At 61.1% G+C, this 20,705-nt stretch overlaps 8 protein-coding genes across 8 annotated transcripts in view; 3 read left to right on the top strand and 5 right to left on the bottom strand.

Moving 5' to 3' along the window:
- RHTO_00341 (uncharacterized protein) overlaps nt 1–1,182 on the bottom strand; it is a gene marked incomplete at both ends in the record, with an annotated part of 1,283 nt that extends 101 nt beyond the window's left edge. Inside the window, 4 exons of the mRNA XM_016414025.1 lie at nt 343–772; nt 838–908; nt 978–1,039; nt 1,125–1,182. Of these exons, the coding sequence (XP_016277032.1) occupies nt 343–772; nt 838–908; nt 978–1,039; nt 1,125–1,182 (621 nt within the window). The remainder of the gene's footprint in view (nt 1–342; nt 773–837; nt 909–977; nt 1,040–1,124) is intronic.
- A 155-nt stretch (nt 1,183–1,337) lies between these two features.
- Nucleotides 1,338–3,637, top strand: RHTO_00342 (citron Rho-interacting kinase; the record flags this gene model as incomplete). The annotated part of the gene is made up of 8 exons (XM_016414026.1): nt 1,338–1,473; nt 1,528–1,736; nt 1,803–2,083; nt 2,141–2,450; nt 2,511–2,582; nt 2,639–2,700; nt 2,756–2,847; nt 2,907–3,637. The coding sequence occupies 8 exons, from the start codon at nt 1,338–1,340 to the stop codon at nt 3,635–3,637; spliced, it is 1,893 nt and encodes a 630-aa protein (XP_016277033.1).
- A 216-nt stretch (nt 3,638–3,853) lies between these two features.
- RHTO_00343 (SNF2-related helicase) lies at nt 3,854–10,489 on the bottom strand (the record flags this gene model as incomplete). Its single annotated transcript, XM_016414027.1, has 13 exons — nt 3,854–4,106; nt 4,163–4,600; nt 4,658–5,609; nt 5,666–5,879; nt 5,936–6,084; nt 6,145–6,468; nt 6,527–6,938; nt 7,002–8,112; nt 8,168–8,222; nt 8,282–8,789; nt 8,842–10,089; nt 10,149–10,389; nt 10,476–10,489. 13 exons carry the CDS (start codon nt 10,487–10,489, stop codon nt 3,854–3,856), a joined length of 5,919 nt encoding a protein of 1,972 aa, XP_016277034.1.
- A 229-nt stretch (nt 10,490–10,718) lies between these two features.
- Nucleotides 10,719–11,868, top strand: RHTO_00344 (TatD DNase family protein; the record flags this gene model as incomplete). Its single annotated transcript, XM_016414028.1, has 3 exons — nt 10,719–10,884; nt 10,939–11,413; nt 11,472–11,868. 3 exons carry the CDS (start codon nt 10,719–10,721, stop codon nt 11,866–11,868), a joined length of 1,038 nt encoding a protein of 345 aa, XP_016277035.1.
- A 27-nt stretch (nt 11,869–11,895) lies between these two features.
- Nucleotides 11,896–13,734, bottom strand: RHTO_00345 (water channel; the record flags this gene model as incomplete). Its single annotated transcript, XM_016414029.1, has 9 exons — nt 11,896–12,333; nt 12,387–12,503; nt 12,559–12,584; nt 12,645–12,790; nt 12,878–13,079; nt 13,215–13,231; nt 13,300–13,354; nt 13,414–13,502; nt 13,556–13,734. The coding sequence occupies 9 exons, from the start codon at nt 13,732–13,734 to the stop codon at nt 11,896–11,898; spliced, it is 1,269 nt and encodes a 422-aa protein (XP_016277036.1).
- Nucleotides 13,735–14,275: 541 nt separating this feature from the next.
- RHTO_00346 (aquaporin rerated protein) lies at nt 14,276–16,290 on the bottom strand (the record flags this gene model as incomplete). The annotated part of the gene is made up of 11 exons (XM_016414030.1): nt 14,276–14,526; nt 14,579–14,780; nt 14,837–14,953; nt 15,112–15,137; nt 15,198–15,286; nt 15,341–15,494; nt 15,550–15,684; nt 15,741–15,757; nt 15,822–15,876; nt 15,933–16,021; nt 16,082–16,290. The coding sequence occupies 11 exons, from the start codon at nt 16,288–16,290 to the stop codon at nt 14,276–14,278; spliced, it is 1,344 nt and encodes a 447-aa protein (XP_016277037.1).
- A 1,268-nt stretch (nt 16,291–17,558) lies between these two features.
- RHTO_00347 (mitogen-activated protein kinase Maf1) lies at nt 17,559–18,852 on the top strand (the record flags this gene model as incomplete). The annotated part of the gene is made up of 2 exons (XM_016414031.1): nt 17,559–17,564; nt 17,734–18,852. 2 exons carry the CDS (start codon nt 17,559–17,561, stop codon nt 18,850–18,852), a joined length of 1,125 nt encoding a protein of 374 aa, XP_016277038.1.
- A 443-nt stretch (nt 18,853–19,295) lies between these two features.
- RHTO_00348 (TatD DNase family Scn1) lies at nt 19,296–20,652 on the bottom strand (the record flags this gene model as incomplete). Its single annotated transcript, XM_016414032.1, has 5 exons — nt 19,296–19,490; nt 19,547–19,686; nt 19,750–20,277; nt 20,344–20,428; nt 20,488–20,652. The coding sequence occupies 5 exons, from the start codon at nt 20,650–20,652 to the stop codon at nt 19,296–19,298; spliced, it is 1,113 nt and encodes a 370-aa protein (XP_016277039.1).
- Between the last annotated feature and the right edge of the window lie 53 nt (nt 20,653–20,705).

Raw genomic sequence — 20,705 nt, forward strand, 5'->3', positions numbered from 1 at the left:
GCCACTCTCGCCGGCTGGATGCGATGGAAACTCGTAGACGGCGTGCAGGAGCTGGAATGCAGAACGAGTCTATCGGAGATGAAGCAGCGGGAGGCGAGCACCGTTGCGAGCGACGAGACTTAGAAGCGTGGTCGAGGAGTAGCTCGTTCGCTGCTGTTTGATCCTGCTGGACTGCGAAGACAGATGCTTGACTAGCTGTTCACAGGAAGAATGCGGAGAATGTACAGCTACAGACGAGGCACGGCGTACAACAAGCTGGAGACTGTCCCTCTGCCTCACTCGCCTCCTTCACGCTTCTCAAGGCTGGTCCACCACCATCTGCTGCGGCTCCTGATGCGGAACCTCGACAGCCTGCGGTACGGCAGCATGCGGCGCGCCCGGCGCATGCATTGCCGAACCATGCACCTGTCCCTGCGCTTGTCCCGCCTGCGCGCGCCCGTTCACCGCTCCTCCAGCAGTCAACAACGCTTTATGATCCCTCTGCGCCTGCTGCTCACCCACAACGCCCTCAAGCGGTTTCTCCCCATACTCCGTCGGTACAGCCGCATGCTGCAATGCCGCGAGTTTCTGCGCGTCGAGCTGGCGGAGGAAGAGAGAGGGTGCTGCGGGGTCTGTGAGGGCGTAGGATGGTGGTGCGAGGATTGAGGGAGGGGCGGAGGGGTCGGAGGGTGCGGAGGAAGAAGAGGCGGCGAGGTTGGAGAGGTGGGTGACGGTGTGCAGGGCGTAGGGGTTCGTGGGCGCGACGGTGCCTTGCAGTCGGTCGTACAGGATGCTGCGCAGTGACAAAAGACGTCAGCCGGCCGTCAAGCGAGCGACAGAACGAGGAAGCGGACGAACGACCGCTCTATCCGCAACCGCTGGATCGCCTTTTTGCTCTTCAGAATCTTCACTGACAGCTTTGTATTGTCCTGTACATCGCAGTGTGTCAGCAAGGGGCTTGGGAGCCTTTACGCATCCTCGAGGGAGACCCGACGCACCTCCTCGATCTCGGCAAGCTTCGCCTTCAACTCCTTGTACTTCTGACGGTACTTGACATCATCTGCGCCATCACGTGAGCCTGTCAGCGCCCCTGCAAGCCCCACCGCGCCGTAGTTGCGCGACAGTCTCCCCGAGATGTGACGAACCGGCTTGAGTTGCGACGGGGTTCGAGTACGCCTTGGATTTGGCAGCGGCGGATGGCATGGCGTGTACGAGCAGTTAAAGAGCCTGTTAAGCTGTTCCAGTCCGAAGCAAGCGGTGAGCTGTGAGATGGGGGAGCTTGATCAGTTCGCTGACCCCCTCCTCGACCTTGAACACCTCACATCTCGCTCTCAACTCTGCTTGCTGGCTATTCGGCGATGTCTGACTGGCGCAAGAGAAGGCATGAGCTACTCGAGCGGCTGAAGGACCTGCCCGCCGTGTCGAGCCCGTCTACCGCGTCTCCCGAAGAACAGCTCCACTTGGCCTTGCTTGCAGCGGAACAGGACAAGCGAGGTGCGCCAGTCGCGACGTAGGCACCTACCTTAAAGCTCACACTATGGTTTGCAGAGCCGCCGACCCCGCTCAAACGCATTCGCGGCGCCGCACTCACGCTCGACGACTTTCCACCTCTCTCAACGCTCTCGTCTTCTGGTTCTTTCAGCCGAGTCGAGCTTGTGCGGCCTTCCTCGGCGCTTACTGGCGATGAAGGCTCGCGGATGGACCGATTGTACGTCATGAAGACGCTTGACCGGAGGTGGGCGTTTCGAATGAAGGCGGTGAGCCAGCCTACAACTCCCTCTTTGCTATTGCAGACCCCTGACATCTTTTCTCGTCTGTCGCAGCAACAATCACCTCAACACGAACTAGCGATCCTCCGACTCGGCCGCTCGAAAGACGCCTCAAGTCGAATACCTCGCCTCATCGCCTCGTTCCTCTCACCCACTTCCTTCCACATCGTCATCTCGCACGCATCGGGCGGAGACTTGTGGACACTGCTGGAGAAGGTGAACGAAGACTTGGTCGTGGGAGAAGAGAGGGGCCTTTCGGAGGATTGGGTGCGAGGGTGGATGGCGCAGTTGCTGGATGCTGTCGGGTGGTTGCACGGGAAAGGGTGGGCACATCGGTACGCCTAGCGTCTTCATCTTCTACCGAACCTCTTGCTCATATTGCGGATCCGCAGCGACATCAAGCCGCAAAACCTGCTACTCGACGCCTCAGGCCACCTCCAGCTCACCGACTTCGGCTCCGCCGCGCCCCTCTCTCCCAATGCCTCCTCCATCGCCCGCAAGTCCTGCCGCGCGCTCGTCGGTACGCCGGACTACATCGCGCCTGAAGTCTTGCGACATGCGGAGAAGGTCTTCCAGGAGGCGGAGGAGGAAGAGGAGGATGGGGCTTTCGGGGCTGGCCCGTCGAAAGTGGCTGGCAAGGACGAAGAGAGGGCGTATGGTGCTGAGGTTGATGTCTGGTCTTCCGGGGTCGTTCTCTACGAGGTGTGTGCCGCCCCGATCCTACGGGCGTGTGAAGCGACGACCTGACGCTTCCGTTACCAGTTGCTCTACGGGAAGGTTCCCTTCTTCGCCGAGGAGATCTCGGATACGTACGAGCACATTGTACAGTGGCAGGTGAGCATGTTTGCCGCCCCTCGGTCGACCTTTTCCTCACGCACCACATCCGCCAGAGCCACTTGACCTTCCCAACGACCGACAGCGTCTCGTCAGCCGCTGGTGAAGCAATGCGCTGGTACGTCTGCCTCACTCTCCCTCACATCCTTTCCAAGCTGACATCCGGTCCACAGCATGCTCGTCGACCCCTCGTCTCGGCCATCCTTCGCGAAGCTGAAGTCGCTTTCCTGGTTCGCAAAAGTTGATTGGGGCAAGCTGCGCGAGAGTGAGTTGCCGAGCTTCGAGTTCTTTTGACAGCAGCTGACACCCTCTTCCTCTGAGCAGCGACTCCCGTCTACGTACCTCCTCCCGCCCCATCTGGCTTGCCATCTTCGCCCTCCTTCGTTCGCTCTCAGGCCATCTCCGCCAGCTCTATCGACTTCTCCTCCTTCTTCTCATCGCCCGGCCTCTCCATCCTGCGTCCTTCACCTAGTACAGCCGATGGCGCAAGGCAGCAAGAGCGGGAGTACTGGGAGGCGCGCGAGTGGGGCGGGCTGCTCACGCTGCCGGACGCCAGTGAATTCGACGCGACAGCTCCGAACCGCACGACCGGGAATGCGCCCGTCGCAGCGCCCGAGCACGCCTCTTCCCGCCAATTCCAGCCTCGCTCGACCTCGCCCTTCGAAACTCCCGCTCGACCACTCTCCCGCCTCCAGCATCTCCAGCGCGGTACGACTCGATCGGTCACGCATGGTACGCCCGGCAGCAGCGGACGCTTGAGGCGGATGATCTCCGACATCGACGCTTGGCGGGAGATGCAGGAGCACGCTTGGTCGGTCGGCATGTCGGCTCGCAAGGGCCAGCCGCAGAGTCAAGAAGCTGCTGCGGTGCAAGCCAAGCAGCTTACAGCCAACGGGAGGACGGCTGGTGGGGCTCGGAGCGATTTCAAGGAGAACGAGGGCGTCTTGGGCGGACTGGAGAAGCGGCAGAAGGACGTTGTCCAACAGCTCGAGGACATCGACCGGAAGTACGGTCGGCTGTTCGCGTTGGCTGAGCAGGTGGGCAAGAAGCTGTAGCAGACGTTCCCTGCCAAAATCTCGCACCGTATACCGCTCGCATCTCTCGCATCGCATCTGCATTTGCCTTTCGGTCGATGAGCTTCCCGATCCCGTTCGCGTTATGGGGAAGTTGCGATTGACAGGTAGCGACAAGCGGGTAAGGCATCATGCGACAAAGCTCATGCGACAAAGCGAGGGGTATCGAGATAGACAGCGAGAGTAGTGGTTGATGAATCATGAAGCGAGCGAAGCGGTGAAGGCCGAGAGGTCAAGGTCGCCATACTCGCCCTCCGTGGGCAGGTCGTCGAGCGACTCGAGGATGGCCTTTTGCGACATGGGCTTGTCTCCTGACGGGGCGGAGGTGGCGGCTGGTGCGGTATCGGATACCTGGAAGAGGTCGAGGATCTGATCGGTGCCGAGCGAGGCGAGATCCGAGTTCTGCTGCGAGACGACGGTCGATGCGATGTTGAGCTTGAAGCGTTGCAAGCTGGTGCGAGGGGCGGGTCAGCATGCGCGGAAGGAAGAGCAGGAAACCGCGCGCACCCCATGATCTTCTCCTCGAGCGTGCCGCGCATGATTAAGCGGTAGACGTTGACGACCCGCTTCTGGCCGAGGCGGTGAGCGCGGTCCATCGCCTGCAAGTCCTTCATCGGGTTCCAGTCGTGCTCCACAAAGATGACGGTGTCGGCGCCCGTCAAGTTGAGCCCGAGACCACCGACGTGCGTCGTCAGGAGAAGGCAGTCGATGGACGGATCGGCGTTGAACGTCTGACAGATGGCGTGGCGCTTCGAGACGTCGGTTGAACCGTCGAGCCGCATGTACGTGACGGAGGGCATGAGCTTGCGGAGGAGGTCGTTCTCGACGATGTCGAGCATCATCTTCTGTTGACAGAAAATGAGGGCGCGGTGTTGCGAGACTGCCTCGTCCGAGACGCTGTCCGACGCGCTCGAAGCACCAATGCCGCAGTCGAGAAGCACTTGTCTGCATGGAACCGAGGTTGAGCCGGTGCGAGAGGCGTAGAAGTGGAGGCAAACTCACTGCAGAGCGCGAATCTTGGGTGCGTGAGCGAGATCGCGGATCGAAGCGTCCGCGCCAGCGACCTTGGCGAGAGCTGCTTGATGCTGTGGCAATTCCGGCTTGAAGACGAGAGCAGGGTGGTTGACGAGCTTGCGGAGGTACTGAAGCGCCTGGAAGACGTGCTGAGGTTTCGCTGTCGACGAGCTCTTGACCTCGCCGTCAACAAGCTGCTTCGCCTGAGAATGCGAGAAGTCGTCGTAGAGCTGCTTCTGCAGGGGCGATAGTTCGACGTGGTAGTCCTGAATGATCTTGGGCGGCAAGTCGTCGAGGACGTCCTCCTTGAGGCGGCGGAGGATGAACGGGAGAACCTGCTTGTGGAGAGCTTCGAGCGCGAGCGCGCCGGCTTCCTGCTCTTTCGACGAGCTCTTGGCGTCTCGGCTCGCCGCGATGGGCTTGCCGAAGCGGTCGTTGAAAGCCTTCTCCGAGCCGAGGAAGCCGGGCATCAGGAAGTCGAAAAGGCTCCACAGCTCGAGGACGTTGTTCTGAATCGGCGTGCCGGAGAGGATGAGACGGTGGATCGCCTTGAGCGACTTGACTGCCTTCGTCAGCTTCGTCTTGCCGTTCTTGATGATGTGGCCCTCGTCGAGGATGCAGTAATGCCAATCGATCGGGGCGAGGAGCTCGATGTCGTTGCGCGCCACGTCGTACGACATGATGACGGCGTCGTATTTGGCGAAGTTGCGGACGAGCTGCTCGCGCTCTGCGCGAGGTCCGGCATAGATCACCGGTCGAAGCGCCTTTGCGTACGTCTTGATCTCGTGCTGCCAGTGACTGGTGAGAGTCGGCGGGCAGACGATGAGCGAAGGCAGGTGGACGGCATCCGGAGCCCTGGTCGCCTTGTACCGCTCCGCGCGCTCGTGATGCATGCTTGCGAGAATCGTGATCGACTGCAGCGTCTTGCCGAGGCCCATGTCTGCGAAGAGAGCGTCAGTCTTCAAAACCGAAGTGAGCTGATCGCGCCCAGCTCACCGTCACAGAGGAGGCCGTGTAACTGGTAGCGGGCGAGGAAGGCGAGCCAGCTAACTCCGTCGCGCTGGTACTTGCGCAACTCGATGCCGATGTCGACGGGAATCTTGTACTCGGCGACTTTGCTGCCGTCGAGGAGCTGCAAGAGAAACTCGCGTTCCGTTGCGCGCTTTGCCAGCAGTTCGTCGGAAAACTCGGGAGGATCGGGCAAGCCAGCCTACGCAACGAGCAGTCAGCGCAAAGACGCTGACAAGACGGAGAGGACGACTCTACCTCGAGCGGCACAAGCTTGACCAGCGTGGCGAAGGTGTTCGTAGCGACAAGCCGGACGTCGTCGTCTGGATCGCTCATCCTGCCGAGGACCGGCACGACGAGGAAGATGACATAGGGGAGGATCTTGACGTCGAGGAGGTCGACGATGTCTGCGATGTGGGCTCGTCAGCCTTACTTTACGAATCGTCGCGGAGGCAGGTGAAGCGCACGGGAGATGAGCTCAATCGCGCCACGCCGGTGGTTAACGTTGAGCGGATCGGCGAGCACCGGAACAACGCTCTCGACGACGAAACGCAGGCCATCCACGGGGACGATGTCGCACAACGTCGCGAACGACTTGGCGACGGCGTACCGCACAACGGCGAAGCGACTGCGAGTCGCGATGGCGAGCGCAGGGAGGAGCGAGGCAAGCCGCTTATGCAAAGTCGGCTCGAGCTTTGCAGACGCGACGGGAAGGACCGTCAGGCAGTCGATGAGCTCTTGCGCCTTGCGGTCGTCGCCCGACAAGACCGCGTCGCCCTTGACGACATCGCCTAGTCCGCGCGAACGGTCAGCTCAGGGGGGAAGTGTTCAGCGATACGTGCGACTCACCGGAGCCGTACATCTCGATCAACGGATCTGCCATGCAGCTCCATAGCTTCGGCACCTTGTCGAGCAGCTCAGACCCAAAGCGGGACGCAAGCTCTGTCAGTGCGAGCTGCGCGCCGCGGAAGACGAGCTTCGCGGCCGTTTGTTCGGGCGTCTCGGCGAGTGCGTCCTTCGACGCCTTCTCGGCGGTACCGCGGGCCGGGCTGTACTGAAGTGTGAGGATGCCTGCCCTGCTCGACTTGGCGGAGGCGAAAATGGGCGTTCGCGTCTCGTCCTGGCACAAGAAGGCGCAGAGGTTGCCAACGAGCTTCGGCGACGGGTTGACACGAATCGTGGAAGCTGGAGACGAGCAGTAGTCGATGAAGGCGGCGACCGACCGGGCCGAGCGCGTCTGCAAGTCGACGTTGTCCTCCGTCTGCGAAAGCAAGTGGATGTCAAATGGCTGCACGCGACGCCGAGGGAGAGTCGCGCAGCTCACCTTGATGCTTGTAGTTACGCTGCGAAGAAGAGGCGTGATCTTTGCTGGGATAGCCTGGAGGGCGATGCAGGCGCCAGCGATGGCGGCGAAAACTTGACGGTCGTGCTTCGACTTGACGCCCTCGAAGTATGCAATGCCGCTCTGCAGCTTCCTCAGCCTCTCCTCCAGCTGCGGAATGGCCGTCTTCCTCGACTTTGACGGCACAAGTGCTGCGAGAGCGTTGAAGCTGTTCGCAACCACCTGCGCCTGCTGAAGACCGAAAACGTCGGGGACTGACGGCAGCTTGGCAGACGGCACCTTGCCCAAGGAGCCGAAGGCGCTGTAGAACGTCGCGCAGTCGGAGCGCAGGCGGGTGAGGATCCGCTCGTTCTCGGCGTAGGTGGCCGGGGCGTCCGTGGCGAGGACTTCGTGTAGGCGAGGGACGAGACGGGCGACGAGTGACGATGTTTCCGCGAGAGATCGCTCAGGCTTGACGAGTCCGCTGGAAACCGTCTGGCTCGCCCATTCCTCAATCACGGTCGCCGCGAGGAAACGCTGGAAGGCTGACGTCGAGGCGAGCGCCGACTCGAGGAAAGGGGCGAACGTGTCGTCGTGCGTTTCGACGGGCCAGATGGCCAACAACGCGCCGAGAGCCGTGGCACCCGCAATGCGACCTCGTGTGATCGCCTCAACGGAAACGAGGGCGAGATCCTGCTTGAGCATGGGCTTGTCGACATTGTGGACCATGCCGCCGTGACCGCTCAGACTTGTTGTTGCGGACCAGAGCAGGGCGGGGTTGATGGGCGTGCCGATCGGTGAGGTGAGGAGGGCGAACCATGCCGAGAGGACTGGGCTGCTGTACGCTACGAGCATCTGCACCGCGGCGGAAGAGGCTCCGAAGCTGTAGAGGCAGGCGAGCCAGAGTTGCTCGGATGCTCGCCGGATGTCAGGCCGCTCTTCGAAGATGAGGTTCTGGTAGACGAGGCGGAGGAGGCCGACATCGATCCAGGAGGAGTTGACGGAGGGCAGCCGAACGAAGACGAGAAGCGTGTGGAGGACGGCGAGGCGAACGGACGTGATGGTATGGCGGAAGAACGGGAACAGTCGAGGAATGAGCAGAGGAAGCGGGGTTCTGCTCAATGGCTGGGTCAGCTGCGTCGGTTTTGCGAGGGACGGGTAGAACTGACTCGAGAGAGGGTGACTGCAAGAGCTCGAGGACGGCTGGATAGGCGAGAAGCTTGGCTGCGAGAAGTGGAAACTCTGTCAGTCATGGCTGTTGATCAGGCGCTGGGTGGACCTACCGAGCAGATCCATGACGCCTCCGATAGACGTCGCGAGGTCGTCCTTCGAATCGCCGAGGCAGGCCCAGAGGAGGTCGACGAGGGTCTGCAGCTCGCTTGGAAGCGCTTCGACAAGGGCGTCTGTCAGCGGGACGAGCGTCGCCGCGCCTGCAGACCTGACGTCGTCGTCCTTGTCGCGCAAGCCAACGAGGGCGGCGTCGACAATTGCCTTGAGGGCGTGGATTGAGCCGCTTGGCGCGATCCGCGGCTTGACGTCCTCGTCCTCCTCCATCTTGACGAGCTGCCCGTTCCCTCGAATCTCACCATCGACAAGATGAGCCCGGACGGCGACAAAGTACTTCAAACCCATCAAGCCCGAGTGGCGGACCTGCCAGATGTACTTTGACACGTCTCGCTGATGAACCATGTCGACAAGAATGCGCAGGACTTCGGCGGTCGAGCTGGCCGGCATGGCTGGCAGGAGGACGGCGAGTGTTTGAGCAGCCGTCTCGCGAACCGGCGCAACCACCTGTGCTAGAACCGTCAGGACATGAATCATTTTGAGGGAGGAACCCGCTCACCTGATCCGAGACGTAGTCGCCGAAGCGATCGAGGGCAAAGACGCAGAGCAGCTTCGCAGCCAAGTCTTCGCACCATCGTCGATGCCGTTCCTCGTTCTGCTTCCTCGTCAAACCCTCGAGCATTCCGCCGCCGCCACCTTGCAGCTTCAGGATCTCCCTCAGCCCGAGAGCTGATCCGTGGCGGGTCTCCCAGCTGGGCGCCAGCAATCCGACTGCGAGACGCTCGACCGCCCCTCGCCAAGGCCATTCTCCCACCTCGACCTCCATCTCGGCGCGGTCTGCGGCTTCCTTCGCTTGGATCTCCCCGCCGAGTCGCTCGCGCTCCTTCGCCTTCGCAGCCGGGTCGATGATGACCTTCGAGTCTTCCGTGCCGTCTTCTTGCTTTATCGCGGGCGACCCAGACGGCCCAGCGACAGGAGCGGGCGAAGGTGTCGGGTCTGCCGTCTTCGCCTTCTTCGCCGCGGGAACGGGCGCAGCGCTCGGCGCGATGCCGGCCTTCTCTTCCGCCTTGCGCTTCCTCTTGAGCTTGTTGCGCTCGCGGGCGGAAAGGCCGACGTACGGATCGGCTTCGGGTTCTGCGGCAGCTGGAGGAGGCGGAGGAGCAGCGGACGTAGGCGCGGGGGCAGGAGTCGAAGGGGCGGGCGAAGGGATCGGTACTGGTCCAGGAGTGTACGCGGGAGAAGGCGATTTGGTGTCGGCGAGATTACCGAGAGGCGTGCCATCGCCGCCGGGCTTGAATCGAGGCGGAGGAAGCGCACCGGCTCCTCCTGCCTTGAAGCGCGGCGGAGGCAATGCTGGGCGCGGCGGCTCAACGAATGTCGCCGAAGTCGACGCAACAGAGGATGCAGACGGCGCTGCATGATTGGTCTCGGCGCCTGCCGCCAACTCAGCACCGACGTCTACGCCAATGTCGTCCGCTCCGTCGCCGAAACCGAGTCCAAGGTTCTTGAGAGCGTCCTTTTGGGCTTTGGCGAGCTCGTCGGCTGTGAGCTGCGAGAGCTTGCCATACTCCTTCCCGGACGAACCGAGCAAAAGCTGCCCGTCTGTCAGGACGCGAGCGAGGTCGAAGTCGCTCAAGGACATAGCCGACGAAAGCGTGTCACTCGTAGGCGGGGCGACATCGGCGGAAGAGGAAGAAGGCGCTGTCGAGGAAGGGTCCCAGATTCCGACTGCGCGAGAAATGAAGCCGAGTGCAGCAGCGGCAGCTTGTCGGGTATCCATCGATTTGGCTTGCAGAAACGGGAGGACCTGGCGACGGAGTGACCCTAATCAGCGAGCACAGCCAGGGAAGAACACGACGAACTCACCCTCGCAGCCAAACCGATAACCTCGTTCCACTCTCCCTCAACACCGTGCCAGACGCCCTCCTTCGACGCTCCCGTCATTCCCTCTTCGAGCTTGACGTCCGTCCCGACGCTCGCATGGCCGTGTGAGTTGGTCGACGGATGGGCGACTCGAGTGCCAGCAATCGCACCAAGCTGTCGGGCGGCTGTGAGGCGGACCGAGGGTGTCGAGCCGGTGTCGAGGAGGAGTATGAGGCGGTCTAGCCTGCACGCACGCGCGAGTATGCTGTCGTCAGCCCGGCTCATGCGATTTCGGCGAGTGAAGCGATGAGGATGAGAGAAGGGGCATACCTCGACCCTGCCATCGTGAGCGCCCTTCAGTCGATACAAGCAGTGCTTCGAACCAGGACCAGCGCTCCACAAAGCAGTACGAGCGGTGTGGGTGCGAGCGGGAGGAGGCGAACCTCCAGACCCCCTCCTTCACCTCTTCCACACCGGCGAGTGACTTCTCGCAGCGACAGGCTCTGCTGTTGCATGCTCTTGCGCCGTCTCAGAGTTCCTAGGATCCTCTTCACACCCTTGCTATCGCACCCCATGTCTTCGACTCCGGCTTCCGCCTCCTCCTCTCGCTCCGGCAAGTCGCGGACACCGCACGAGGACGTGCTTGTCCTGCCGATTCACGACGATCTAAAGCAGCTGGAAGACCGAGACTCGCTGCTGGTCGACACCCACACTCACGTCCTCTCGACTTGGCTTGCCTGTGAGTCCCCTGCCGCCAGTTAGTCTCCTCGAGCGAGCTGACCTTCCGTCGCAGACAAGGAAAAGTACCCCGCGGGCAAGCACGACTCGATCCGCGCCTTCGTCGAATCCACTCTGCAGGCCGACTTGTCGAATCGCATCTCGAAAGTTGTCGATGTGTGGTGCGAGGCGCCGCCCGTCGCCAACTGGCACGAAATCGTCGAGGACCTGTCCGCCTTGGACAACTTGGGTTACCACTTCGTGATCGGCGCGCATCCGGACGTCGCCCAGCATTACACGGACGAGATGGAGCGGACCTTCGTCGAGGCGCACAAGCATCCTCGATGCGTCGGATGGGGCGAGATTGGCCTCGACTACTACAATCAGCCGGCGAGCGAGGTGCAGAAGGAGGTCCTTCGGCGGCAATTGCGGCTAGCGGTGCAGTCTGGGCAGGACAAGGCGATCACGATTCACACGAGAAAGGCGGATACCGATATCCTGCCTATCCTGAAAGAAGAGGTGCCAAAGGGAGAGCGTCTGCACATTCATTGGTGCGTTAGGTTTTCTGTCGGGTCTTTCGAATGCTAGGTTAACTCCTAGTCGCGACAGCTTCACCGATGCACCCGAACTCGCCGACGCTCTCCTCGAACACTTCCCAAACCTCTTCATCGGCATCACCGGCGTCATCTCCTACGCTTCGAACGTCAATAGCGCCGAAGTAGTCCTACGCCTCGGCAAGAGCTGTTCGCCCGACTCTCCCGCCGGCCTCCGCATCCTCCTCGAGACGGACGCACCTTACCTCGCTCCCGCCAATCTCCCTTCGAAGCAGATCGGCATGACATCCAAGCAGCGCTATCCCTTCTGTCATGGCGGCGTCCTCCCTTGGACAGCAGAATTTGTCGCCAAGGTTCTGAACGAGAGCAAGGCTGATGGGGAGAGGATGTGGACGACCGTGGACGTATTGCGGCAAGCTAGGGAGAATGCGAAGAAGTGCTACGGGATATAGACAATAGGCATGCATAGAACTACTTCTTTAGATCTTTTCGTGTTCGTATGGAGGGTGTTCGACGAGAGTCGCAAGGCTGCCTTTGCGACCGGACCCGCGCGCGCCGTGCTCCATCTCGCCTTGCTCGAGCAAGCGAGACAGCATGTTCTCGATCCTGTCGAAACGTGCGTCGTAGGCGGGGAGCGAGAGGTGCCGGTGCTGGCCAGACGAGGACTTGCGAGACTCGGACGACGTCGAATGGAGGAGTTCTCCGAAGCCGGTGCCTATGGTATGACGGGTCAGTTTGCATTCGTCTCTGAAGTGGACAAACTCGCCTTCGATCATGTAGCCTTCGCTTGGCTCGACGCCTTCGCCAGCAGAGACGCCTTCTGCTGAAGGAGTCGTCGACGACCTGAGCTGAAGGACTGGATGATGGCACTCGTCGGGCTGCTCGGGACCGAGTACAGTTTCGTATTCGAGGAATTTCTGCGGGAGAACAAGGTCAGCACAGCGACTTCCGAAGGTCGAGCAGGACGAACGATGAAGCGGTAGAATCCCGCTGCAATGGTCGCTCCCAAGGCAGGGCCGAGCCAGTAGATCCAGTGATACCGAGAGAATTCTGTGAGGACGACGCAGGGGCCGAAAGTGCGGGCGGGCTGTTGTGAAGGTTCAGAGTCGCTTTGCGGATAAACTATGTCGACAGCAGCTCACGTTGAGGCTCCCGCCGGTCCAGTAGACTGCAAGGAGAAAGCCTGAGCTAGGGAAGCGTATTGAGGGGCGTTCAAGACGAGACGCACCCGAGACGAGTTCACTTGAAAGTAAAGCGAGTCCTATGGGGAGAGGAGCGATGAAATTGCCGCGATGCTTCTCGGCGGCAAGTAGTAGACTGTCGGCGGAAGAGGGGGTCAGGAGTTGTGGCAGCGACGCGACATTGGGACGCACACTGCAAGAGATGGTCAGGTCAGCAGCTTCAAAGCGCGAATGGCGGAGATGCAACGCACTGGCTAGCATCAATAGCGCAGTCATAAACATCTCGATGAAGAGCCCTCTGGCGATGCTGACGCCGCTGGCTAGGGTCGTTCGGACGTTGAGCGTTCCCGGCAGAAGAGCTTGAATGATGGCCGAGCCGGTGATGCCGCCCAGGATCTGCGAGACGACCAGGAGTGCAGCTCGAAGAGGGCTGAGAGCGCCGACAAGGAGCATGCCGAGGGTCACGGCGGGATTGAACAGGCCTGGCGGACAGCGAAGGTACGGATCCGACAGCCGACCATTTGGGAGAAGAGTGAGGGAAGGGGTGCGAGAGTCGACAGAGTGTTCAAGAGAAGAGTAAGCAAGAGTGGAAGAAGAGCGAGCGGGAGATGACGAACCGCCGGAGACTCGGTAGCTGCGATATAAGGAGATTCCAAGTCAACCCTTCGTCTCGATGCTCCGCGAACTTCTCGAATGACGCACAAGCACCACGCAATGACGGTGAGCGAGATGCCAAACGAGAAGGCGATGTAGAGGACTGGAAAGAAAACGCAGTCGTGAGCCGGCGGAGGTTGGGAGAGGAGTGAGACGACTCACGATTTGACGTGTTGGGCATTGTGGCCGTTGAGCCATCTTGTCCAGGGTGCGTTTGGCCCGTGACACTCGTTGCGCCCATATTGGCAACGCTGTGAGAGAAGAATGAGCGAGGCGCATTTGGCTGGAACGAGGAAAGACTCACGTCGTCCCGCCGAGGCTGAAGATCATGAAGAGTGTCATTCCCACCATCTCACCGCACATTGCAATGAAGTGGTTCTTCACGGCAAGACGCTTGGGTCCATACGTCGGCTTGCGGATATGCCAGTTGAGACGGGAGCGGCGCGGGTCGCGGGCAGGTGGAATGTCGCCGTCTCGTGGCATAGCTGATGCGTGCGTCGTTCTGAGCGGGTAGATACAAGCGAATGAGACCTAAGGAGAGCAGGAGGCGTAGCAGAGAGTCGAGCAGAAGGTCAAGGTGAGAAGTCGCCTGGCGCATGACGATACGAGGAAGCGCCTAGTCTTCCGAATCGACGTCTGCGGCGGACACAGGCGCGCATTGTCGACAGCGCGGGAACGAGAGAGCGGTTCTTTCGCCGAACGATAGTTCAGAGCCGACCTTGACGCTGTGCGGCGACCGCCTTGGGAAGGTCAACGGTTGAGAGCTCGATACCGCCTGGCCGAAGAAGTTGAACGCTAATGACTAGGATCCGGTGGAAGAAGCGGCCGCAATGCTGCGTCGAGTGCGTTCTGCGAAGCGGTTTTGGCGGGAGGCGAAGTCGTACCGTGCGTCCTTGCGGCTGTCGGAAACTTCAGCTCCTGACGTTCAGGGGTGAAAGGGAGATGCAAAGGATGGCTACATTGGAGCTGATGGCGAACGCAAAGACGCCGGTGTTCGGAAACGTCCTAGATAGTCGAAGACGGCCTACACCTTCTCCTCGGCGGAGAGCGAGTGCTCGGCAGCCGTAGTCGCAACGCTCGCACTGCTTCCGCCCGCACGACCCTGCTCGACTGCGTCGAGTAGCTTGCTCATTATGCCTTCGAGGCGCTCAAAGCGTTGGTCGTAAGCTGGGTTCGTGAAAGGCGTCTGCCGACCGCGATTGTGAGGGCCCGTCCGATGCTGCTGGTGCTGCTCTGTTGCCATGCGCTGCAGGAGTGCAGCGGCAAGACCGGTTCCTGCGGAGGAGAGCGTCAGACTCGCTCATCGACGGGCGAAAACGCCACCCACCTTCGATAACGTAGCGCTGATGTCCCTTCACCTTCCCGCCAGCCGCCATCTGGGTGACAGCCTGAACGACCGGTGCGCCCGCGGCGTCGGTAGCGATCTGCAAGACAGGCGCGTCGGCCTGCTGAGGTGACGCGACCTGCTCCTCCTCATCTTCCTCGTCTTCGTCGTCCTCCGAAAGCACCGTCTCGTACTCGAGGTATTTCTGCAGGCTTATTCAGGTCAGCAAGGAGGTCAACCGAGAGTGTGAACGAGACGCACAATCAAGTGGTAGAAGCCGCTTGCGACGAGGGCGCCGAGTGCAGGTCCGACCCAGTAGAGCCAGTGGTAGGACTCGAACTTGTGCTGGACGACGCATGGACCGAAAGTGCGAGCCGGCTGCGTGAAGAGACGCATCAGCCAGCTTGAACCTCCCGGGAAGCGGAGGTCGCATGAGGCCGAAGTGAGGGATCGGAGTTGTCGGCCTGCGAGGCAGATCTTGCGCAGGGAGGCATGCGCTTGTCTAAGATGATACGGTGCGAGCTGATCTTACTGACATTGAGAGAACCGCCGGTGTAGTAGACTGCGTCATCGATAGCTGGGTCAGTGCGCCTAGGAGAGACGAACGGAGGAAGGGACGCACCCGAGACCAGTTCCGAGCAGAAAAGCGCAAGACCGATTGGCAGAGGCGCCAAGAACGTTCCGCTGTGCTTCTCCGTAGCGAGGAGGAGACTGCGTAATGGAGAGAGTCAGGCATCGAGCGAGGCGAGTTCTCGACGAACGTACACTGCGAGGAGGATGGTAAGTGACTCGTGTCTTTTCGAGTTGCTAGAAAGCAACGCACTTGCGAGCATGAGGAGCGCCGTCATGAACATCTCGATGAACAATCCTCGGACGACAGATATGCCCGTCTTGAGCGTCGTGCGAACCATCAGGTTGCCTAGCGTGAGGAAATGGTCAACGGCAGAGCGAGCGAATTGCGCAGGTCGGCGCACCTGGTAAGAGAGCTTCAGTGATGGCCGCGCCTGTGATGCCGCCGAGGATCTGCGAGAAGGCGAGGATGACGGCTCGAACGGGTGACATTGCGCCGACGAGGAACATGCCGAGCGTGATGGCGGGGTTGAACAGGCCTGCGAGAGAGAAAGTCGGCGAAAGTGGAGAGAGAGACGAGCGAGACGGAACGAACCGCCGGAGACTCGGTAGCTGCGCGCAAGACGCCGTCGGTCAGTATTGATCCCAGACCTGCGCTTGGCATACAAAGACGCACAAACACCATGCGACGACCGTTAAGGAGATGCCGAAGGAGAAGGCGATGTACAGGACTGAGGCGGAAAGGGACGGTCAGAGCGATCCCTCCGCGGGCAACGAGGAGACGCACGGTTCGAAGTGTTCGGCAAAGCTGCAGTCGAGCCTGTCTGGTTCGAGTTGGCCGTGCTGTTCACGTCCGACACAGCCATGTTTGCGACGCTGTCGGGACGAGGATCGGGGTCAGTATGGCGGCGGGCGGAGGCGGATAGTTCGGCGCACTTTGTACCTCCGAACACGAAGATCAAGAAGAGACAAGTCCCGACGAACTCGCCAATCGCAGCCACGGCGTGGTTCTTCAGTGCGAGATGGCGAGGACCGTAGCTGGGCTTGCGGATCTTGAAGTTGAGCAGAGAATGCATGGAAGCGCGTTCGACCGGGTCCTGCAACGGAGGCGAAGTAACCCTTGTCGTCGGTGTCGCCGTTGACATGTCGCGTCGATGTTCGAGGGGTCGTCTGGGCAAATGAGGGCGGAAGAGGGGATCTGGGAAGGAAGGTCCGCTTGCAGGCTGGCGGACGAGGGTTGCCGTCAAAGCCACGGGGCACTCTCGCAAGTGAAGCGTTGATAAAGAAGTGCGATGCTGAAGAGCGGCGAGCCAAAGAACCCGTCGAATGGTCGAAGGGTCTTCATGTGTCGATCCGTCTGGATGACGACGGTTTCGACCAAGATTGCCGTTCTGAAGCTGGGACGAAGGGGTTTGGGCTGGAAGCTCGTCGGGCTTGTATGAGTCGTGCGTGGCTGCTGGGCGAGGGCGGGCGAGCTGCAAAGTCGAGAGCTGTTGGGAAGGTCAAGGCCTGCGACCATCGTCGGCGACAGCAAGGATGCCCAGTGCGAAAGCAGAGTGTCGTGCCGTTCGAGCCCATCCTATCGCGCGTACTGACCGAGCGGACGCTTTGCGAGGATTGAAGCGGTGAGGTCGAAGTGGAGAAGTCGTCTTCACGCGGCAGCGCTCTGCGGGTTCGCCTGTCCCCGCAGGCTGCTCCGAGACGTGAGCCCGAGTCCCCCAACGCTCTGCAAGCGCTCACCGCACACCGCGAGCCACTCAGCGAAGGCCAAACAAGCGGGCTGTTGTGCGCGGCGTCGACGGCGGCGGACGCGTTCGATGGCCCGGCTCAGTCGTGTGTTGTGTGCAGAGCGATACTTGTGCCCTGTCACGCTGCTCAGACTGCTCAGCAGGCGATGTTGTCGAGAGCGAACGTGCATCCTCTCGTCCCGCCTCTTGCCGGCCGCCCTTGTCCTCGACACTCACCTCAACCACCTCGGACGCTGCTGGATGATCCCGCACAATCACTGCTGAGCTTCACACTCGCACTCACACGCACCAACTCGCCGCCAGCATCGTCTGCTCGTCGGCCCACGCTCTCATCGCCCACACACCCTCCCGTCAATCTCTCAGCTGTAGCGAGACATTGCGGTTCCGTTCCCTCGCCCTATCCCTCCCCAAGCCGCCCAACAACAACGTCCGATCGCCCACAACCGCCCGTATCGCCTGGTGAGTCCCGAGTGCATGCGCCTGCACTGAGGCCGAGGGGGTCCGGCAACGAGTCGAGCTGACCCAGGACGCCTCGTATCGGTGTGTAACGCCATGCAGTGCATCTAAATTACCCGTCTACAGGCACACGCACCGCCGAACACGCCTCCCTTGTCCTGCTGTCCGCCGCCTGAACTGGCTCGCCCCGTCCGCCCCCGCATCCGCTGATGAAGGTGATACCCCGCTCCCACCTCCTCTGGCGCATACAATGCATACTGAACGTGCACCTTGCATTCCTCCCACCCGCGACCAACCTGCCCGTCCGCCTGCGAACCCTCGTTGCCGACGCCTTCCTGTTCGACCCCCCTCTTCTCCCCCCTCTTTCTCCTTTGCCTACACTAGTTCCTCGAGATCCCTGAACTCGATGTGTTGTCGAGCGCCTTGAGCATGTCGACCCCGACATTCAAGATCACGACTCGCATCGAAGCCTACTCCACCAAGCAGGTTTCGAAGGAGCGCAAGCTCTTCAAGACGCTCGAGTCGGAGCTCATTCAGGACCTCTCGCTCTCGACGTCCGTCTCTCCGCCCGAGCACCACCAAGGCCTGCTCGACTCGGCGTTCGGCCCACTCGACAAGCCGCAGAGCCGCAAGACGCTCTGGCTCCTCATCGGCCTCCTCAACGTCGCCTTCCCGGACTACGACTTCTCCAAGGTCCGCCCCGAGTCATTCCGTCGCGAGGAGAGCCCGCGCGGCGTCTTGGCGTCGCTTTCGGCCGCGCTCGACCACCTCAGGTCGCCGACTGGCCAGAAGTCGTTCTCGTCCTTCCCGGGCGCATCTGCGTTCGGCATCCCTTCGTCGCCCTACTCAGACTCGCTCGCTCTCCCTGGCACGACTCCGACCGACCACGAAGGCCCTATCGCGACGAACCCGTTCCTCCGTCAAGTTCTCGACCCGATCATCGACTTGAGCGAGTGCGAGGTCTACACCTACACGCCCGACATCGACTCGGACCCGCACGCTGCCGAGAGCGACGACGAGGATGATGGAGAGGACGAGTCGTTCGAGGCGGACGATGGCATGGCGTTTGAGATGGACGGCGTCGACGGCCACTCGGCGTACCCTGCCCGTCCATCGACGCCGCTCGCCCGCTTCCCCTGGTCGGCTGGGTCGACTCGCTCGCCGATGAAGAGCATCGCGTCGGTCTTCCCGCCGGGCACGCCCTCGTCCGTCGCCGACTCGGAGGAATACTTCGGCGGCGACAACGGCGAAGACTCGACCGGCGGCCTGTTGTGGAGTACCTTCCAGTTCCTCTACAACCGCAAGGCTAAGCGCGTCGTCTTCATCAACGCCTGGGCTCGCACGCCACGCGAGTCGAGGGCTGCTGCGCACGCTGTCCCGTCCGGCTCGGCGACGGGCTTGCGCAGACCGGTCGACCGTGCCATGTCCACGCACCTCAAGCGCAGTCACTCGGCGTCGTCGGTCGCCTCGATCTCGCTCAACAAGAAGAAGATCAAGGCTTAGGTGCAGTCGCGACTGGTCGGCTTCGTCCTTGAGGCACAGGCGACTTTCTCCCGGGAAATCCCCCCTTCCTTCCCCTTCCGCCGCTCTTTCTACTCTCTCGCATGTACACTACGACTGCCGGCTCAACGCCGCACGCATGACCACCTATCGACTCGCTTGCGCCTCGTCTATCCCGCCGACCCACCACCCTCGCGCTGCATCTTCATACCGCACCCCACCCGTATCTGTTGGCGTTTCCTCTTCTCATCCTACTGTACACCTTTCCGTCTCTCCTCGTCTGTGCTGTTCTTCCCTTCGCTTTTCGCTCGCACCTCGTATAGGACACTCGGTTTTATCCTCGCGCAGTCGCTTCAGCCCATGTTTGTTGGAGTAGCGACTCGCTTGTCTGCAGTAGTGCCAGCCTACGCGAGAGAGACTTCGTTCCTTTCCTCCCCCCCTTCATCTCAAGCTTCCTCCTCGTCCGAGACGTACAGGTCCACCCTCTTCCGCTCGCGCTTCTTCTCCCTGTTGCTCAGCTTCGGCTTTGGTCGCTCGTCAATGGGCGAGACGAACCGTTCCCAGTTTGCTCCGAGGCGGGAGACGGCTTCTTCGGGCGTCCAGGAGAGTGCGGTAAGGATCTCTTGGAAGACTTCCCAGATCTGCAAACGCTGAGGGGTCAATTGGGAAAAGACTGTGGTCGTTTGAGGGGACGCACCTGGTTGTCGATCTCTCGCGTGTCGGAAAAGTCGCTCTCGACGAGGAGGCGGTCCGGCTCGATGGCTTGGAGGAGCTTGTGGAAGTGCGGAGAGCGACCAGAGATGATAGTCGCAAACGAGAAGAAGACGTTCGGATGTGCTGCGAGGAGGTCAGAGAGGTCAAGGGCTGATCGAAAGGAGGAAAGAGGAAAGCGAAGCGCACCCTTCTGTATCTGCTTGGCCGACTCTGCGCTCCCTCCGAACGAGTGCAAGCATACACGTATCCGCTGCCAACCCTCGCCCTTGACCTCCTTGAACCGCCTCAGCATATCCACCGTCTCCTGCGGCGCACGAACCGAATGCAGGCTGATGTTCTTGCCCAGCCGGATCGCAAGGTCGACTTGCGCTTCGACGATACGCAGTTGGTGCGAGAGGGGGGTGGCGAGGTCGGTATGTTTTGGGTTGCGCTTGTCCGCTGCGATGTGTGGAGGAGTTGGGATTCGGAAGGCGCGGTCGAGACCGATCTCGCCTACGTGGCTGGTCGGATGTGCTGAGAGGTTGGCTTCCAAGTCGGAAAGGTAGGTCGACATGGAGACTGGATCGGGGAAAGAGTCGAGGACGGAGGAGAGGGATGGACGCGCGGCGGAAGAGTCGGAGAGATCGGGGAAGAGGGATCGATAGTGGTCTGCCTTGGCCGGTACAGCATCTGGTGGCTCGAAAGAAATCGGGTGGCAGAACCAGGGATGCAGGCCTGCGAAGGGTGGGAAGTAAGTTTGACGAAAGAGACGGATTAGACAGGTTCAAAGGCTCGACGCACCGAAGAAAGGGACGACCTTGTCCGGGTCCGCCTTGTACACTTCCCGCGTCTTCTCCTGGTTCGCCAGCGAAGAGCTCATGGCGCACTGTTCGGGCCGTCCGTCAGCTTCAGCAGCGTTTCGAGGGAAAGGCGCACCTAACTCACGAGGATCCCCGTCTTCAGTCTTCGCAGCGTCTCCGGCACAAACTCGTCGTCGTCGCTCGGATGGCAGTGTGCGTCATGTAGTCGGGCAAGGATGGCAGGATCAGGAGGAGAGCTGAAACGGGTTGCAGGATCCTTGATCCAGGGTCGGGTGTCGTTCCAAGGCATGGTCGCAGCGCGGAGGCTGTGAAATGCACTCGAAAGCGTCGCTCGGCGGAGAC

Source organism: Rhodotorula toruloides (assembly GCF_000320785.1).
Source record: "Rhodotorula toruloides NP11 unplaced genomic scaffold Scaffold1, whole genome shotgun sequence".
NCBI lineage: Eukaryota > Fungi > Basidiomycota > Microbotryomycetes > Sporidiobolales > Sporidiobolaceae > Rhodotorula > Rhodotorula toruloides.